General features: G+C 42.9%; 2 protein-coding genes across 4 annotated transcripts in view; one reads left to right on the top strand and one right to left on the bottom strand.

Moving 5' to 3' along the window:
- PDLIM3 (PDZ and LIM domain 3) overlaps positions 1-3,428 on the bottom strand; it is a 28,836-nt gene extending 25,408 nt beyond the window's left edge. For 2 of the 3 annotated variants that reach the window (XM_006178354.3, XM_006178355.3), the window contains exon 1: positions 3,223-3,419. In XM_006178354.3, the coding sequence (XP_006178416.1) occupies positions 3,223-3,315 (93 nt within the window). In that variant the 5' untranslated portion in view covers positions 3,316-3,419. Of the gene's footprint in view, positions 1-3,222 lie in introns of all 3 variants that reach the window. The other variant, XM_006178353.2, reaches the window with a different exon arrangement.
- The window catches only part of C26H4orf47 (chromosome 26 C4orf47 homolog), a 137,803-nt gene that overhangs the window by 59,740 nt on the left and 64,222 nt on the right, over positions 1-13,841 (top strand). The gene's annotated exons all lie outside the window — the stretch shown is intronic.

Here is a 13,841-nt window from a genome sequence, read left to right as displayed (position 1 = left end):
CTTGAGGAATATATCTCATTTATGGGACTTTTTGTGACGTTAAGTGCAGGCATTGGCATTTCAATTCTTTGCATACTTAAGAACTTATCTAAAACAGACAAATCAATGAACAATAAAACAACTCTCCTTTTTCTTTATCGTGGAATATTTCTGAAGACACAGTCTGCATCTATTATGATAATGAAGTTATGTCAAAAATGGACACTTTAGTTAATTACTCATATTGTGTCTGTATTTATTCTATAACATATGTGATACACTAGACCCTGTGCTTGGCACTGAGGAGCCCCAAACCTGCGAGTTCTTGCCTTGAGAGGGGAGCATGCAATCTGTGGGATACAGATGTACTCAAACATCTGTGGTACAAGGTGTGATATAAAGAGAGGTTGCAGGTCAAGAGCTAGGGCAATTAAGCGGATGCAGTGATTGTTCCCGGAGGAAGGCTGGAGAAGTGGTATTGTAATGGATTTCCACAAGCACAGAGGACTACGGGGTGGGTGGGGAAGAGAATTCTGGGGGAAAATGACAGCAGCAAAGACATGTTAGAGAAATTATAAGTGGTCCAGTTTTGGACTACTACCTATTTATGGAGTGAGAGGAGGAAGGGGAGAGAGGAGGAAGAGGGAGGAAGTGAGGTGGGAGATGTGAGTCGGGATGGATGGTGAAAGCCATGAATGCCATGCTGAAGACCACACATTTTGTTCTCTATAAACTGGGGATTGCCACTGAAGAATTTTTAAGAATGAGGAAGGTAGGAGCAGCCATCAACCATCTCAAAGATGGCTGGTAAGAATATTCAGGACGAATTGCAGCAGGGAGACAAACAGCTAGGCATGAAATTATGAAATCTCAATGAGGGACAGTGGTTGGAAAAAAGAAAGTGGTAGATCTTAAAGACATAATATCAGTAGGACCCGATGATGGGCTGGATGGCACAAAACACCTATTTGGAAACATTTGTACAATAAACAGAATCTTTCATATGTACGGGCTTCAGGATGAAGACTTGGGAGGCAGGTAGACTTGGCCTTGAATTCTGTTTCACCACTTGTGATCAACGGCAGGGATATTACCACTACTATCTTTTAGGATAATGGTGTGATTTAAGTGAATTAGTGCCTATAAAGGGCTTAGGAGAGTGCATGGCAGGCGAAAGTGTGCGCTAACACACACATAACCTCATTCACCACCTTTTAGCACAATGTTAAAATTACTGACTTAATAGAATTATTCTAATACCTAATTACAACACTGATAACTGTTTTGGGGTAATATCTTTTAGGTTTTTTCCAAATGATTTTTAGTATTATTATAATTTCAGTGGAAATATTCTCGATTAGGTGTTCACTAAAGCAAAAAATTTCAAGTGAATATGTTTTCACTTATTCAACAAGAATCTTCTATGTGAATGGTTTTGGGGACCCCTGGACTACAAAACAGTTTAGTTTTAACTTGCTCTCTTTGAGTTAAATTAACTGAAAAGAAAATCCACAGTCAAATGAAATAATCATCTATGGTTGTGCACTATTATTGAAACAAGTGTCAATGTGATGCAAATTACTTATGAGTTAAAAATTCAAACAGAATTGGCTTCCCAAATGTCATTATATCAGCTGTTTACCATATGCTCCTGCAGTCAACTCCAAAATGTTGAGTTTTTTAAAATAAACATTGTTTATAATATCAACAACTCAATGTTTCAAGCATAAGAGTCATCATATTATGTTCCACAGTAATAGTAAGATATTTCTTCTATAAATCACTGGAAGGATTTTTGTGACTGAGTGATTTCTTTAGGATTTAATATAAATATGATTTATTCTCTGTTACGATTCAAAAGCTTATTTCATTTAATATAAACAAAGGAAAACTGTACTTTAGAAACTTTGAGAATATTTCTTAGCAGAGATAATGGAAGCTGTTTCCTTTGATAAATCCATAAAAGGCATTGTTTGGCCCAGATCACTGAACCATTTTCTGCCTAATTTACTTAGGAACATTTCTGGGGGTGTGTTAAGTTTTTATGTCTTATATAAAAACACACATGTCAGATGTGTTTACATGTTTTCGAAAAATGTAAAACAAAGCTTGAAATGTTCCATAGTATGCATCTGTATGGTACGTTTTGAGGTTATTTTAAAAAGACATTGGTTCTCAAAACTGGTAAGTAGAACAGAATTTTAAAGGTATTACCTTGTTTAAAAATTGATGTGAGTATATCAGATTATAAAGTATACATTTATAAAACACAGTATAAAAAATAAGGAAGAAAATAAAGCATTAAGTAAAGGTATAATCTGAAAGTTTGTGTTTTAAAATTAGGTTTAATATGCTTTATATGTGATCATTGAAATAATAACAATAACATTGTTAGTCAGGCAAACATATGTTAGGAAAAAAATCAATTAGACCAACTAGAAATTTACTGGCAGGACAGATCCTGAAGTTTCCCTCTTTCTTTCTTTCTTTCTTTTTGATTAGAAAATACTTTAGAGACTATTAAGGAAAGAAAGCTTGACTTTGATAGGAAAGTATTATTTTGAGTTATTAGGCTGAGTGATGACTCTCCCTCAGATAAAGGAAACAATCTGACATGTTTTCTTTGTAGTTCGAGTTATAGGTGATGATTTCTTAGCCAAGTTTCCAGCTTTGGAAAATATTTATTCAAAACGCCTGGAAACCTAGGAATACAGATTAGTAATATATTCCCTGTCTGAGCTGATAAGGGCGGTTCCAGCTTGGCGGGCCCAGGTTGTGCCCTGCGAACAGCTCCCTGCCGAAGTTTTCATCCAGACAAGGAGAGCGCTCAGATGCGTGTCTAGCTCCAAGAAGCAACCACTATTGTTGGTCCTTCGTCTCTCCTCCCGTGGCCCCCACCTCGTTTGTTACTGGAAAGGAGACCAGGAGTGGAGGGCGAGAAGGCAGCCCACCTCGCAGCCCAGCTTCTCTGAGGCCATGGGAACCACGCTGTCAGTTCACCTCTCCTCGGAAAGTTGTTGGGGGCCAAGACGCTGCAGACAGTGGAACTGACGTGGTTAATTCTCTTAACTGCTCTGCATCCCCAAACCTTAGTTTGCCGAGATGCTGCCGCCCCTCGAACTGTGGCCCGAAGCCGAGGACCCACCCAGCACACTCCACTGCCTCACTGGCCACTATCCTCTCCAGGGGGACCGGCCGCACGCCAGCGTCCCCACTTGCAGCAAAAGAACGGAAAACACCTACCCTGGTGATGATCAAAGGCTGGTTGAAGTCTATGCCCCCCGAGAGTCTGAAGCCCCAGGGCGCAGGGCCCGGCAGGACCACGTTTTGGGGCATGGTGCCTCCTGGCACGGCCTTCCTCCGGCGGGGGCGCAGCGAGTGTCCCCGAATGGGACAGCCCACTCTGCTCTCGGGGCAGTGTCCTCGCCGGACCGCGGCCCGAGAGCTTTATTCCCATCCCAGAGTGACGTCACTGGCCTCCCCTCCTCCCCGCCCCCTCCCACCAAGGAGAGCTCCAACTTTGGAAGAAGGAGACGCGCCAGACCCGCGGGAGTTTACAGACGCGCACCGGCCGGCGGGGTGCAGCCTCTCAGACCTTTTGGGTGGAGGAGGCTTCGGGTTACAACGCCCATCACTCTCTTAAAGCAACACCTGTCCTCCTGTTTTATCTTCTGCTTGCAGCTCAGCAGTGAGCTTCATTCGAAGTTAAAAGCAGTTAAACCACAGACCCTTTACTTTCAATTAAAATAAAACACATGCATCATAAATGCAGTTGGTTATTTAGCAGTTTTCTTACTAGCTCTGTGACCTTGGTTAAATTACTTAATATCCTTAAGCCTCAGTTTCCTCATCTATAGAATGGGGATAATAATAGTACTTCTTTGATAGGGTTGCTCTGAGAATTAAATGAGCTACCTCTGCACAGTGCCTGTAAGTGCTCAGTAAGTGTGAAGCATTTCTGCAGTTAAGTACATATAGTCCTGTATACTCGTGGGTATATGTGAAGAAATCTGAAAGTGAAAATGTCATGCAAAAGTAGCCAATCCAATGAACCACCTAAAAGTACACGTGTGAAGATGGTTCATCAATATATTCAGTGTAGTGCAATTTTGGTTGCAGTAGTTGTCACCGCCCTCAAATTCAGTCTCTCAGCTTACGTTTTTGACACATGGGTGGCAAGTGTAACAGAAACCTAGGAGTTGAGACTGTCCTGTGTGGACGCTGCAAGAGGACCCCCAAACCGGATGAAACTACACAGAAGGAAAGGAGGGGGTGGGTGTTCGTTGAGCATCTTCATGGTCCAGATGCTGTGGTGATTGCTTTACCATATGATCTTCATCCTCATGACAAGTCCATCAGATTGTATAACTATTTCTATTTTTTTAAATAAAGAAATAATTTCTTAGAAGTTGAGTTGCTTGCTTAAGTTCACACAGCTAATAAGTGGTATAGTTGAGATCACAGACCAGGTCTGTTTGACTCCACTGTCTGGCTGGTCTAGGTCTGGAGATCAGGAGAGTTTGGGGAGGTTCCTGTCATTGTCTCAGTGTGGAGTCAAGTATTTCTGGTGTTACACCCCAGGATGTTCTGGTTCCCAAGGAGAGGGGGAAGGACGAGGGAGAAGTATGAAATGCTTTAAAAACCCAAGAATGAGGTTCATGCCCAATGTGATAGGGCCTCATCAGTCCAGGAGAACAGAGCTGCAAAATACTTTATTAATAGAGTAGTCTGTTTGGATGTGGTTTTAAGACTGATAGAGAAAAGAGATTCGGGAAGCTGTAAGCAAAGTGGACTAGCCCAGGGACAGTGTAAATCACAAAAACCTGGATTGGAACTTCTTTGTCCACTGTGATGGATTATCTAAAAGTCCCCAGTGGTTGGTGTTTTCTGGTCCCAAACATTTTCCAGTGCCCCACCTATGTTGGGTTATCAAGGAAATAATCATGTATTCGTGTTGATTTTTGCCTATTTGGGTTGGTTATATTATCACAAAGCACATTTCCTCTGTCAGTCACTGGCTGTGTCTGCATGATACACACACACAACCTGAAAGGTCAATTCAGAAAAAAAAATCAGACAAGTTATTTGGTATTGTGTAATTGTAACAATCAGTCGTTTATACTTTACCTTATGAGCTGACTTGTATGACAAGTTGATTATATGTTTCTGTTTTTTGTCTTTTTTTCCCTGCCTTTTTACCAGTCATTTTGGCATTCTTTAGTTGTAAGTGGCATCTATACACAATCAGTGTAATACCCAGGGACTTCATAGGGGCCTTGCAGAGAGCATGGAAATCAGGGATCTGAAATAGGCAGCTTTCCTGTATCCTACTGTCCACTGAGGTCACCGGGAAGGTATTCAGAGGTGGCTGTCAAGGTGGAGGTGAAAATAGCTGTAAGGCAGTCTTCTGAGGAAGAAGCAGTGACCCAGTCCTAAATAGTCTTGGAGGCGCCTGCTTTTGGTTTGGGTCCTGTCCTAAGAAAAAGTTCTTTTTTGGATGAGCCTTTCATCTGTTTTCTTTTTATGTTTCCCTTCTTAAAGGATTTGATCACCTATGATTCCATTAAATAATACTTTTGTGATAATTATTTTAAACCATGTTTAGAAAGTCTTTTAACTTTTTCCTTTTAGAAGAGGGCTAATAAAATTGTTCATTCTACTCTTATGTAACTGGAAACCTTTTCTGTTGATTAAACTAATTATCTCTTCTATTATAATTCTCAAGTCTATCATTTAACCTTGAACTTTCATCTATTTCCTGATCCTGTTTTTCTAACCACTCACTGGTTAGATACAAAACTGTACAAATACAGTTCAACTTGTGCAAAACCAAACCCATCCTTTTCTTTAATCGCCTCAAACTGATTTTCTGACCTTGTGCCTTTCAATTGTCTAGTTTCTGTTCATTTTCCTGCTGTTGTTCCAGGCTTCTACAATGGATGTAAATTTCACCCTGCTTATTTCCTATATATATCACTATGTATTATGGTTTCTTTTATTCATCCATTCAACAAACATTTATTGAGCATCTGTGACACACCGAGCACTGGGATTGCAAAGATGAATAAGACCAACTTACTTTCTTCTAGGAGCCAGTAATAAAATAGAGATGGAGATGGAAAGTGTGATCACATCATGTGTTGAGTGCTGGGACAAGATTTTGTACAGTGAGTAAGTAATCAACTCTCCTTGGGGAAAGTATCAATGAAAGTTTCCAGAGGAAGGGATGTTAGGGCTACATCTTGATAGGTAAGAGTTTTCCAGGTGATCAGGAACTGGAAAGGGAACAGGAAGGAGGACGTTCAAGGCGGAAGGAACTGTATAGAATGTGCGGTGGCAGGGAGGCAAGAAACAGAAGGCAAATTAGGAAACAGCAGGTGATGTGGTAAGGACAGACCTTGGCCCATTAGGCAGGGACAGGAGACAAGGGTCATAGCAATTAGAAGCCACATCAGAGGGCATTTACACGTTGCACCAATATACCCTTCTCTGGAGCCTTGGATGAGTTTTGAGCAACATGTATAGTACTCACATTTGCATTTTATAAGTATCGTTCGGGGAGGTGGGAGGATGAACCACGATTACAGGAGACAGGAAGCAAGGAATCCAGTTAAAAATTCCTGCAATAATGCAGGGGAAGATGTTGATTTGGGCAGTGGGGATTGAGAGGAGTGGCAGCCGTGGGAATCCTTAAGAAGGTTAATTGACACAATCTGGGGACACACCTCACATGGGGGATTAGGGAGACGTTAGGAGATTTGGATGGTTCCCAGACTTCTTCACTGGGTATTACATGAATAGTAGAATTACTGTCAAGGATAAAATATATAAGAAGTACAGAAAGGCATTTTTGTTTTAATGAGGGAACAATGGATTAAAGCACAGTTCTGGTCCTGCTGGAATGGCAATACCTGGAGAATATCTGTGCTGTTTAGTGTACTGGTCGAAAGACTACAGTTTGGAGCCAGACTGCCTGAGTGGTGTCCCAGTTCCATTGCACTTGCTGTGTGAGCTCAGGCAAATCATTTAACATTTTTGTTAAAATGATAATAATGGGACTTGCCTCCTGGAGTTATTGTGAGGTTTACACGAGTTAGTAGGTACAAAATTGTTAGAACTGTGACTGGCACGTGCTATGCGCATATTATCCTTTGCTATTATTATTATTACTGGTCGTAGTGTAGTAAGCAATTGGATGTATATAAATTTAGAGCAACTGACTATATTAATCTAGAGATCTGGACTTGAGACAGATATGTTGGTGCTATAGTAGAATCTGTAGCTGAGTGCTAGAGGTTTTCAAAAAAATTGTTGAAAATTCTTTGACAGTCCTCATTTCAAGAGGTGGAATCCTCTTGAACTTGTGTAGATGTGGGAGTGTTATGTTACCAGTAAAATGTGGTCGAAGTGACATTGTGTGATTCTGAGGCTAGGTCAGAAAAGGTGGTGTAACTGTTACCTTGTTGATCTTAATACCTGTGCCTGAATTCCTCAACTCCCGTGTAAAAGCTCCGAGGTGCCATGTTGTGAGGAAGCCCCAGCTGCATGGAGAGGTCACATGTCAGTACTACTACTGGTAGCCCCAGACCAGACACCAGACCTGTGAATAAAGACTCCTCCTTCCAGTCCCCAGCACGGAAGTCACTCAAGCTCCCGAGTCCTCTCAGCTCAGGCTTCAGACATTGTCGAGCAGGGGGGAGTCATCCCCACTGCCCCCTTTCCGTTCTGTTGATCCACAGAATCTGTGAGCACAATTAAAAGGCTGTTTTAAGCTTCTAATTTTAAAATAATTTGTGACACAGAAATAGTAACAAATACAAGATGAAATCACCCAAGGAGATCAGATACTCAGGGCAAGAAAAGATGATTAATGATTATGCTCTGAGGAATGACAGAAACAGCAGCCTTTAAGGGGCAGGAGAATAGGACGATCAGAGAAGATGGCCTTCCTCTTACAAAACATTTAAAGAAAACCTTGAAAGTGGTGTCATGGAAGACAAGTGTGGAGAAAAATTGAAGGAGAGAAGGCAGATATCACTGGGAGGTGAAGGAACAGTAGGTGCCAATTAGATTTGGTAATTGTGCCGTTCTGGGTCTTAGGTCAGAGTCAGAAATGGTGAGGACAAGCAGACTGCTGTGGTTTGAAGAATAATGGGAGGAGAGGTGAAGATAGACTATCTTCTGAAGGAATTTGTTAATGAAAGGAAAGGGAAGTCAGCTGAGGAGGGTGCAGGTCAAGAGAAAGAACTTTTTTTAAAAGATGGGAAGCATAGTGATGTGTGCTGAAGTCAGAGGGAAGACGATGCTGAGGAGCCAAGGAGGATGTGGATGCAGCAGCGTCAGGACATGGACACGAGAGGTGGAAGTGGAGGTCTTGAAGACGGCCGATGCTTTCCTGCCGAGAGCGGATGGAGTTCCCCTCAATGACGTGCGTTAGCATCATACTCGACTATCTAGGTCTTGTCATTCAACATTCTACCTACTGGTTTCAGGCACACAGTGGCTTCATCTTTTGATGGTGGCAAGTGTTCTGAGACTGCCTCCCTGCCAAAAATCCCTCCCATGCCCTCTACCTCACAGACTACTGCTGGATTGAAGTCCTGTTACTCTCTTGGTCAGGAACCTACAATAGCACGCCACTGCCCTCAGACAGAGCCAACTTCTGTCAATGAAGGGCTTTCATCATCTGACACGTTCCGTGGATGCTGTTCACACGTGGCCTCCTGATCACACACAGACACCCTGGAGCCTGCCAGGGGGCTCTGACTCCCCTTCCCAAGATGTTTTCTATACTTAAACATTTTTTTTCTTCTTTCCTTTCTTCTTTCCTCACTTTTTCCTTCCTGACTTCCCTTCATTTCTGTTTTTAAAGGAAGAGTATGTGTTTGCTTAAGTCTGAGATCCCTTAGCCACTGGTTCTGAGTTTTGATGAGCATTAAAACAGCTTAAGTGCTTATTAGAGATGCAAATTCCTGGGCTCCACTCTCAAGAGATCTGAATTAAGTTTCTGGGTCCAAAATCCATTATGCGTGGTCTGTGGACCACACATTAAGAACAAGTAATTCAAATCAACATGTAGGATTATAATTTCTTACACTATGTCTTTATATGTGTGGTTCATTCTGGAATATTCTCTTTCCTCTGTCACATCTCACTCTCTTTCCACATTTTTCTGGGAAGACTAGATTGCCCACCAGTATCTACGTCAAACTTTTAATCTACTTAACTTTATTTCTCGTTAATATATCTCAATTTTGAACTTAACTATTCTCCAGTTTAACCATGCTTCTGGCAGTGTGATGGGTGCTGGGGTTAAACAAGGCATGGATCTGGATTTTGAGAGGCATGTAATCTTGCAAGGGTGACTTTTTTATGAGAGCTATTTTTGCATTCCTGGCCAGACAGTAGGCTCTCCCAGGGCAGGGGTTGTATTTCTTTGGAGTTTGCCACAATTGCCGTCCCGTACTGGGCACTGAGGAGGTAAGGAGGTGGTCAGGAATTATTGATAGGTAGAAACAGGTTTGGGTCTTGATTGCAGGTGGTTGGATCGGGGAAGCTCATCCTTCCTTCTCAATGCTTTCTCCCACAGTAGTCCTACCAAGAAGCACCTTCCTTGACAGTTGCTGTTATGCCCGTCGTTTACAGCTTCATCTCCCCAACCTCAGCTTGCTCTTGCTGTATTTGCGTGTACCTGCTGGTTTGGCTGCACCATCTTATCCAAGGGCCAACTTATCCAAGGGCCCGGGCAGCCAGCCAGTGTTCCCAAGCCCTTCCATGCATTGTGTCTGACTTCCTCTTTGGTAAGAGCCCGTGTGATTTTCATGCTTTGGAGGATTTGGGCCCTTGTGAAATCTCTTCTGGGGAATTAGCCGCACTGAATTCCATGCTTTGTTTCTGCCCTCAGTGCTGGCAGGAGCCTACATTGTTTCATTCCCACGTCGTCACGCTCCTTGGGACGATGCGATGGTTCAGCTCAAGTTCATTTGGTATTCCCCTCTGAAATGTCACTGAGTTTTCCCACTGTTTGTACTGAATTAAGTAATGACAATCAAGGGAGTCATTAGTATGCTAGAAGCATGAACTGAGCATTGTGGGCTGCGCAGCAGAGAGGGGCCTCTCGTGGGCACCAGCTTCTGTTCCCGCTGATGGCTGCCATTTTAGTGCTAGTGCCTTGGCAAATTGCAGAGTCAGAGAGAGAGACATTGGTCAAAGGAGGGGAGATTTTAATGTTTTCCTATGGAAGCAGCTTAGCTAGAGCATTTCCTTCCTCACTGGATTGCCTTCTGGGTGAACTTGAAACTGAATGAGGACATGTTGCTTCCTGCCACTGGCAGGTTGACAAAGATGCTTCTTTCTTCGTGGGCCACTTACCTGTTTCTGATTCTGCTAAAGTGAACTTAGTCAGAAGAGCTACTATGGTGTGTCAGGCATTGTGCTAAGCATGCTAATTATTAAGCTATTAATATGCTAATTATTTCTACAGTCCTGCAGAATAGATGTTATTACCCAAGGATATAGGGATAGAAAGATAAGGAATCTGTCCAAGATCCTATAGCTGCTAAGTGGCAGAGCTGGAATCAAACCTAGATCTGCCCCTTTCTGCCACCTCTTGATTCTTCTGTTTCATGTTGCCTCTTTACGCACATTTGCTAAGGCTTATTGACCCCAGAGCACTTCTAACAGCTCTGTAGACTGTCTAGTGCAGTGGTTTGAGGTCTTTGAAGAGCCAGCAGTTCAATTCACACTGCAACTTCATCTTCCCCGGGGGCCAAGGTGGAGTCACACATCACAGTGGAAAAGGTCTCCTCAGAAAGTTGAAGTCAATCTCACTCACCGCAGCCTGCTAATGCTGTGGTCAGGATCCTCGAAATTCCTGCCGAAATGTGTCTTGGGAAATCAGAGACCTATGCTTCAGGTGAATGCTGTTTTACTTGCTAGGGTTAACTGCTCTCAGATTCTCTCTAGACATACCTTCCTGTTTTTAATGACCCTCCGCAGCAATCAGAAAAGCCAGGGTGTGTAGTTATCACGGAAACACATCAGGACCCATTCTTTGGTAACAGAGACCATGTGTTTTGGGACTTTTCTGTTTGGAGTCAGTTTATCATCACTATAAAAAACATTTCAGATGAGGACGGAGTGAGTGGAAACCCTGGGGAAATGTACAGGGAGCTTTAGATGTGGACGGCTGAACGCCTGGCCTGGGTTTAGTCACTCAGAAGGTTTGAAGCGAAGCACTAATGCTAGAATTTAATCTCTCACAGACGTCTTGGCCATCTCCCTGAGCATTTCCACCTGCTTCGCCACTGGGCGCCATGGCTGCTGTCCTAATAAATAAAACGTGTAAACGTGTGTGTTCTGTGCTCAACACACCAGTTTAGTCAGGAGAGAACTGGGTTCCATATATAGTCAGCTTAGTGGCCTCTCGTTTTCTTTTTTTTTAAAAAAGTCTTTAAAACTTAAGATGAAAAATGGGATTAATTACTAATGAGTAATTACTTTATATAGTCCATGTTTATATTATTTGGAAAATGTTATTCCTATTTTTGAATAATGGGCTCAGCCTCTTCTTGTGTGGGAGACATTCTGCCCTGGAGGAAGGTTAAATCTTCTGCCCTGTTTTCCCTAGTTTCCTGGTGACACTGGGAAGGAAGTGAGCATTTCAGGTTCCAAGTCCTGGCCAAATGGTAGCGGCTGGAAGGAAGGTCTTCTCTCCACAGGACAGCCATCTGCAAGGAACAGACAAACGCTCTTCCCCCAGAATGATGAGATGACTAAGTTTTAGACATAGAATTGGACGTTCATGGTACACATTAAAACCAAACCCAGAGAAGGCTCTGGGCCTAGCCATGCTGTTAGAATCGTGCATCTCTTGCATCCTGCCATACCAGAATCTTCTGGTTTTCTCTGACATATATCACTGAATATTTCTTCTTAGTTCCTTCAGAAGGCCCCTTTGATAATTAATTGCCTCTTAAATGTCAATGATTCCCAGGCTCATCCCATGTTCTGGAATCTCATTGGGTGGTTTTATTAAAACTCATGGCTTTTTCTACTTAAAAATTAAGGCTTCTCTCCCCTAATCAAATATATATCCTATTATTACTTTTTTTTTTTTAACTGGATGCAAGATCCATATATTGAAGTGTCTGTGGAGGGATAAATTGGGAGTTTGGGATTTGTGGATACAAACTACTATATGTAAAATAGATAAACGAGGACCTACTGTAGAGCACAGGGAACTATATTCAGTATCTTGTAATAGCCTGTAATGAAAAAGAATATGAGAAAGAGTGTGTGTATGTGTGTGTGTGTATATATGTATATATTTATATAAATGAATCACTATGCTGTACGCCAGAAATAAACACCACGTTGTAAACTGACAGTACTTCAATAAAAAAATTTTCTCTCTGAGAAACTCAGGCTCAACTTGTCCCAAATTCAGCTCTTTTGCTTCTTTCCTTCCCCTCCCCTGGGTTCTGGTGAAAAGCCCCGCTGTGATTGTTACGCAAGGCTCAGACCTGAGTGTTGTCTTCCCCTCCGCCCACCAGTCTGGAGGGTGACGTCAGCACTTAGCGGCTCCTGTTTCTAAGCGCTTGTCTCCAAGGCCGCTCCTTCACTTCAGGCTCCTACAGAGCCTTCCTGGGATGCTGAGCAAACTGTCCTCGTTGCTTCCCTCGTCCATGGTTTCACCCCCTCCGGTTCGCTCGGCACCCTGCTGCCAAGGTGATCTTCTCTAAGATGCAAGTGGAATCATGTACTTTCTCTGTTAAAAGTTCCTCAACCCCGCCCCCCCGTCACATCCAGGGTAAACATCAAACTCCTTAGCTTAGCCCACAAGGCCTCAAATCTCTGCCTCAAAGCAGACCCCTGTCCTCAACGCTATTCTCCTGACCAGACCCCGTCTCCAACCACATCCAACTTCTTGTCCTCGACAGAACTCACTGAACGGCTTAGTGTTTATGAGTTTTTGACCACGATGCTTCTTGGGCCTGAAATTCATTAATTATTTGTTAATAATTTATTCAACAAATATTGCTTGAATGTTTATTCTGTACCAGGCACCTTTCCCGTTATTGGGGACGCAGTGGTGAACATGAACAGACAGACCAAGGCCCTGCTCTAATGAAACACATTCTAGTGGGAGGACACAGTGGAAGCAGAGAGCCCCACAAGTTGTGAAGGACAGGGGCACGAGACAGCAAGTACTAAATGTATATGGGAGCCTGTGGGACTTCTTTCCCTCGGGTTCTCTGGGAAGGTCCTCCTGACCAGGGCCGTTTGAACAGAGATCTTTGCTGGGAGGGAGCAGCCGTGAGGTCTGGGGAACAGCAGGTGTAAAGGTCCTTTGCGTTTTCAAGGGATAAAAGGAGACCCGTGTGGCTGTAGCTCGGAGCCGGGGGAGAGCAGGGGAGAGCAAGAGAGGAGATGTGGATGAAGCAGCAGGCAGGCTCCAGATAGCGCTGGAACTTGCAGACCATGGCACAGAGTCTAGTTTTTATTTTAAACAGGGGAGTGATATGATCAGATTTATATTTTAAAATATTATTCTAAAATAAGAAGTGTTGGCAGGATGTGGAGAAATCTGAAGCCTCACCCTTTGCTGGTGGGAGTGTAAAATGGTGCAGCTGTTGCGGAAAACACTTTGACTGTTTCTCAGTAAGTTACTTCCCAGAGTTACCATATGACCCAGTGATCTGCTCCTAGGCATATAACTGAAAAGAGGTGTTTGAACAAAAACTTACACATGGATGTCCATGGCAGCACTATTTAAATAGGCAAAAGGTGGAAACAGCCCAAAAGCCCATCAGCGAATGAATGAGTAAACAAAACGTGGAACATTCATACAACAGAATATT

The sequence above is a fragment of the Camelus ferus genome, chromosome 26 (assembly GCF_009834535.1).
Source record: "Camelus ferus isolate YT-003-E chromosome 26, BCGSAC_Cfer_1.0, whole genome shotgun sequence".
Classification (NCBI taxonomy): Eukaryota; Metazoa; Chordata; class Mammalia; order Artiodactyla; family Camelidae; genus Camelus; species Camelus ferus.
The sequence above is the reverse complement of the archived record's forward strand: the minus strand, read 5'-3'. Positions and strand labels throughout refer to the sequence as shown.